The sequence below is a fragment of the Hirundo rustica genome (genome assembly GCF_015227805.2).
Source record: "Hirundo rustica isolate bHirRus1 chromosome 1 unlocalized genomic scaffold, bHirRus1.pri.v3 SUPER_1_unloc_2, whole genome shotgun sequence".
In the NCBI taxonomy this organism is placed as follows: Eukaryota; Metazoa; Chordata; class Aves; order Passeriformes; family Hirundinidae; genus Hirundo; species Hirundo rustica.
The window spans coordinates 82,334-88,386 of record NW_026690165.1 but is presented as its reverse complement, the minus strand read 5'-3'; the positions used below and the strand labels follow the sequence as shown (position 1 = coordinate 88,386).

At 56.5% G+C, this 6,053-nt stretch overlaps 1 protein-coding gene across 2 annotated transcripts; it reads right to left on the bottom strand.

Annotated features, from left to right (window-relative positions):
• On the bottom strand, positions 1–2,615 carry LOC120766042 (NAD(P)(+)--arginine ADP-ribosyltransferase 2-like). Of its 2 annotated transcripts, XM_058424253.1 has the most exons (3): positions 2,574–2,615; positions 1,216–1,997; positions 1–868 (listed from the first exon to the last, which is right to left on the bottom strand). In XM_058424253.1, the coding sequence occupies exons 2-3, from the start codon at positions 1,961–1,963 to the stop codon at positions 783–785; spliced, it is 834 nt and encodes a 277-aa protein (XP_058280236.1). In that variant the 5' UTR covers positions 1,964–1,997; positions 2,574–2,615; the 3' UTR covers positions 1–782. The 2 variants fall into 2 exon arrangements, with proteins under 2 accessions (XP_058280236.1, XP_039947350.1); XM_040091416.2 differs by lacking the exon at positions 2,574–2,615 and having other exon boundaries at positions 1,216–2,027.
• Between the last annotated feature and the right edge of the window lie 3,438 nt (positions 2,616–6,053).

Sequence of the window (6,053 nt, the reverse complement as noted above, 5' to 3'; positions counted from 1 at the left end):
CCTGCAGAAAAGGCAGCAAAAGAGCTGTAGCGGATACATCAGGTGACCCAGCAGCAAATTGTTAAACTTTCGATATGGCAGGCGAGAAAGGATCAAATATCTGATGAACGTTTTATGCACCAGGCAAGCAAGCAGCAATTTTTTCCCACTCTGGGCAACCAAGAGGCAATTTTTTGCATATACCAGGCAAGGCAGCCAAGCACCTTCAGGAGGTCACTGTGACATCACCACCCCCAAGCCCCTCTACTGGGAAGTGCCCAAGCAGCCCCAGGCACTGCCCGGTCCCTGCTGTCCGTGCTGTCCTGGGCTGTCCCGGCAGCTCCAGCCCTGCCCTCGATGGTCCTGCTGGCCTTGCACTGCTCCATCCTGGGCAGCTCTCGGGGGCTTCCCGAGGATGGACCCCTTGTTACAGTGACCGTGGTGGCTGCAGTGCCTGTGGTGGCCGTGGTGACCATGATCACAGTGGAACCACAGTGGCCACGGTGGCCTCAGTAGTTACAGTGACCATGGTGACCACAGTGGCCACAGTGGCCTCGTGGGTCACAGTGGCCACAATGGCTGCGGTGGCCATGGTGCTTCCTATGACCAGAGTGGTCCTAGGGGCCAAAGTGGCCACAGTGGCAACAACGCCCACAATGGTCACAGTGGCCAAAGTGACCATAATGGCCACAGAGGTCTTGGTAGCCTTGGTGTCTTCATTTCTCTGCAGGTCCTGGTGGCATTTGTGGGCATGGTGGCCACAGTGGCCTCCAAGACCACTGTGACCTTGGTGGCCTCGTGGCTCAGAGGGTTCCGGTGACCACTGCCATGGCCACGGTGGCCAGGAGAAGCACCCCGAGGTGGGGAGAGTTCCTGGGGAGGCTCCCACCTGGGGACACAAAGAGGGGGGTCAGGGGGACAATGGAGGGAGGGACAGGGGTGAGGGAGGAGCCCTGAGGGTGTGGGAGTCAGAGGACCAGAACTAGGTCCCTGTCCCCTGTACCCAGCCATGGGTGGCCAAGTCCCCCCATCCCCAGCACCGGGTGTCCCCAGCACTGGATGTCCCTGTCCCCCTCACCTGGCACTGGGTGTCCCCATCCCCTGTGCCCAGCAATGACTGTCCTGTCTCCCACCCACAGTCCCCTCCTGCCCACGGGTGTCCCCAGCACCATGTGTCCTTGTCCCCAACCCACACTCAGTGTCCCTGACCCCTCCAGGTTGTCCCCATGATGTCACCGTTCAGCCACTCGCAGTCATAGTTGCTGCCGTTCCCGGTTGAGTGAAGCTCAATGACCATCGTGTTCCCCTCCTTGCGTACATCAGTGACACTGAAGATCTCGAAGGGTGGGATCAGCACCTCCTCCTCCTCGGGATACTTGGAGAATTCCTGGATGTCCACGCCATGGCACGTGTGCACCTTGAATAGCGTGTCCTGCCCAAAATCCTGGGCCACATCTTCACTCATTGACGATGACGCAAACTGACCAAAGCGGACTTTGTCGTTTTTCTTCACCTTGAACCGGGTGTTCTTCACCCCCCGGAACACATCATAACACTGGTTCGGGTTTCTCAGCTTCTGGAGGGCCTGGGTCAGCAGGAAATGCAGCGATTTGAAGTGGAATTCATTCCGGTATTTCCATTTGCTGCTTCCAGCCACACACACGGCCTCATTGAACTGCTTGTACAAGTGCAACTCCTTCATGGTGTAGGCCCAGAGGGCGATGGCCTCGTCTGGTGTAAGAGAGTGTGGAATGGAACCCTCCACTACCCAGTCGGCCTCGGCCTTCATCCAGTTCTTGGCAAACATTTTATTCCCGCAGAAGTCAGAGAGCTGGAGATCCAGGAGGTTCTCGGGCATGGTATCTGTACATTTCAGGTACTGGTCATCAAAGGAGTTCGGGGCCATGTCCAGGGGCAGCTCCTTGATGGCCACAGTGGCCATGGCCATTGCCAGCAGTGCCAGGGTGCGAGCCAGGGGGGCCATGGAGAAGAGAGGCCACCGGGAGCAGTGTGGGATGCTGGGGAACACAGAGGGGACACGGAGGTGACACAGGGAGGGTTCCTCATGGAGGGAACACGGGGGAGGAGAGTGGGGTCAGCCCAAGGGGAATGGAGGCACTCCTGGCCAGGAGACCCCTGGACACATGCTGGGTCCCTGATCCCCAATCCTGGGGTCACTCCTGGTTACCCCATTGTCCTCCAGCCCCCCCTGGAACCCCAGTCCCACACCCACAATCTTGTGTCATTTCTCAGGTGTCCCCTCAGCCCCCCCAGGATCCCAACACAAATCTGGGGATCACCCCCTGCCCCCTGCAGTGTCCCCCAGCCCTCCCATGGCCCCAGTCACACTGCCAGCCCCCCCTGCTGCCCCCAGAGCCCCGTGAGCCCCACTCCCATCTCCCCAGTGCCCCCCACCTTCCCCCAGGACTGCAAGCCCACATCACATTCACCCCAGGCTCCCCCCCAGTGCCCCCCATGGCCCCAGTCCTGATGCCATTTTCCCCTGTCCCCCACCCCAAGTGTCCCCAGTGTCCCCCCAGGCCCTGATACCCAGATTGGCCCAACTCCCTGACAGAACTGGAGGGATCACAAACCGCAATTCTTTACCAGCTCGCACTCACTGCGGATCTCTCCTGGTTCTTCAGATCGGGGGAGACTTTGCCACACAGAATTTATCCCCCGGAATGATACATATTCATGAAAATGGGTCTCTGGATCAACACAGTAAGAAGCACTTTTCCCGGAAATCATTTGCATGACTCCGTTTCTCTCCGGAAATCCTCTTATTGTCCTGGAGAGTTCCAAAAAAGGCATCTGAGTGGTCATTTGTGCTGAGTGCCAAAATATCTCAGGCGACCTCACCTCAAACTTTCACTTTCGATAGGCTCTGCTCCTTCAGTTACAGAACTTGTCAAAAACCATGCTGGAGCTCCCTTTATCTCTCTCTCCACTGCTTCTCACTGCATTTATCATCCTGTGTAAATACTGTTATATCCTTTTATCATTCTTTAAGTCACTCTTTAAGACCTACCCAGCACCTTCAGCATGTGGGGAAAAGCCAAGCTGTGGAAAGCCAAGTGTCCACAAAACAGCCTTGAAACTTTATTTGTATAAAGGGACAGAGTTTCCACAGCCATTCCCCCGTGGGCTTTCTCTCTCGAGGGTTCGGAGGACGCAGCCTCCTTTTATCCCAAACTCCCGGCTGCACATTCCCCTCTTCCTTTCCCCACTGGCTGAGGCAGCGGGAAGGTGCAGTCTGTTTGTCTGTTTCTAGGATGCCTTGCAGTGGCTAGCTGGAACAGAGGCCAGGCACAATTACCAGAATAAAAGCGGGGATTTGTTCAAAGCCGCCAGTAGACACACCTCGGGCAGGCAGAAGCCTCCGAGAGGCTGCACCCAAGATGAACGATGGCCACGAGTTTTTCACTCAGTTATCGGTTTGGTCTGTTTATACATCAGGGGTGAAGCCTCCAATTACAGCTTCAGGTAATGAAGTCATATTCCCCCCAGGTTTGTTAACACCTCAATTCACTTTTATTTCTAATTTTCCGGGCCTGGCACAGTGAGGTGTCCTTGAGTTTCAGGCCTAGAGAGGAATTGTTTTGTCTAAACGGGAGAACAGAAGCTGACAGGCGATGGCGTTTTACAATTCCACACTAAAGCAGTGCAGGATCTGAAAAAGATAACAGCAAAATCCTAAGGCATCATATACACAGGGATGAGGACCCTGGTCAGCTGTGTCTCCTCTTGAGACTGAAGAGCCCCAGCTCCTGCAGCCTTGCCTGGTGAGAGAGTCACTCCAGTCCCTTCATCATCCTCACAGCCTCTGCTGGACCTGCTCCAGGACCTCCACGGCCCTCCTGTCCTGAGGAGCGCAGAGCTGGACACGGCACTGGGCAGAACTGGACACGGCACTGTCCAGAGCTGGACACGGCACTGGACAGAACTCTGAAGCAGGACTTAGGTTTTATTAAGCTTCTTGCTGACGGCAGAGCCGACACTCTTCAAGGGGATCGAGGACTGACTCGGTGCTGACGACTCCACAAGACACCTTCTGGACAGCTTGGAACTGCCAGAGTTCCTGAATTTAAGTTGGTGGTGAAGCTGCCCGGGATCCAGGCATTTTTGTTTTGTTTTACATTTTAGTGTCTTGTGGTTGGGTGACCCCTTTCCATCAGGGACAACTGCGGGGAGTGCAATCGCCCAGGCTGAAAGGAGACATGAATGTGTGGGTTGGGGAAGTTGTAATTTTAAATGGGGAATCATTTCATATGGAAAGTTTAGTTTATTAATTAAGGTTTTACCCCCTCTTCTTTTTACTTTATGGGGCCCTTTTAAATATCCCAAGCTGAAGTTCTCTTTCCCAGTCTGTATATCCTGCCCCCGCGTTCCTAACCCTTTGTCCCTTCAGGGATTGTCAGGAGATGGAACCCGCCAAGGGGAGAAGAAGCGCTACCGACCTTCTGCCATCTCCCGTCCCCTCCTGTCCCCTGCTCAGGGTGGGCCCGCGCAACTCATCCTGAGTTCTCTCCTCACCCACATTCCACCATCTTCCCATCCTATCCCTCTACCCTACTCCACACAAAATGGTGTCCGCCCCTCAAGGGGAACCGCCATTTTGAGTTCATTCCCGCCGTCCTTGTTTCCCACCTTTGCGTCAGGTCTGTCTGCTGTGAGGGGTTGCACACTTCCATTGGGATCCTCCCCGTTCATCGGGAAGTCCCTCCCTGGAACAGGGCCCCGCTCCTCTGATCCGGCCTCTTCCAGTTCCTGCACATCCAGAACTGGAAATGACGCCGGCCGCAAGGGAGCCATCTTGGCTGTTGAGGGCTCAGAACACCGCACCTTGCCGGTCGGCTGAAAGCTTTGCTGTGCTGCTGTTGGGCAGGAGTGTTTCCTCTTTGGAGAAAGAGAGCAAGCCACTGGAGCCCTTGGCGTGCTCTGTGTGGGCTGTTGGTTCTGGGATGGCAGTGGGGCAAGCGCTGAGCCCTTCCCAGCATGAGACATTCCCACTCGGATCCCTCTGCCAGCTCTGGGCCTCAGCACAGAGAGGATGTGGAGCTGCTGGAGCCAATCCAAAGGAAGCCACTGAGAGACTGAGATGGGATAATGAGAGGAATCCCCCCCTGTGAGGGCAGTGAGGTCCTGGCACAGGTTGCCCAGAGAAGCTGTGGCTGCCCGGTCCCTGTCCGTGTCCAAGGCCAGGCTGGGGGGCCTGGAGCAGCCTGGCCCAGGGGAAGATGTCCCTGCCTATGGCAGGGCTGGCACCTCACGGGCTTTAAGGTCGCTCCATCCCACACCATTGCAGAGCCCCGGAGCCGGGATGGGGTGTGTTGGGTGCTGCCGCCTGCTGGCGGCACTCGGAACTGCAGCTGGGGGGGCGGCCCAGTGCTGCTGTTTAACCCTGCTCACTGCTGCCCTCCGGTGGGCAATTCCCAAACCACAACTCCCAGAATCCCCAAATCCCAGAGTGGGACAGGCTGGAAGGACCCAGAGTGGGCACCTGGGCCAAGCTCCCAGCTCATGCAGCACCATCCCTGAGCACAGAGTTGGATCCAGAGCAGCCCAGAACTGGACATGCCCCTGGGCAGAGCTGGACATTGCACTGGAAAGAGTTGGACATTGCACTGGAAAGAGTTGGACATTGCACTTGACAGAGCTGGACACCGTATTGAACAGAGCTGGACATGGCACTCCCAGTGTTCCTCACCATGCAGGACAGAGCTGGGCACGATCACTCCCTGACCTCTCAGCCCCTTCTCCTCCCGATGCCCCCTGGATCTCTCCTGGCCCCAGGACACACATCCAGCTCCACTGGTCACCCACCAGCACCCTCAGGTCCTTCTCCAGAGCTGCTCCAGCAGGTCCCCCCCAGCCGGGCATGGCACTGGATTCTGCCAGAATTCTTTATTGGAATTGTTTTGTACAAACTTTTAATTGAATTGCTTTGCACAATGGCCTTGGTGGCCACAGTGGTAGCAGTGGCTGTGACAGCCTTGTGGCTCAAGGAGTCTTGGTGATGATGTTGGCCACAGTGGCCACAGTGACGGCAGTGACGTTGGTGGCCTCGTGGC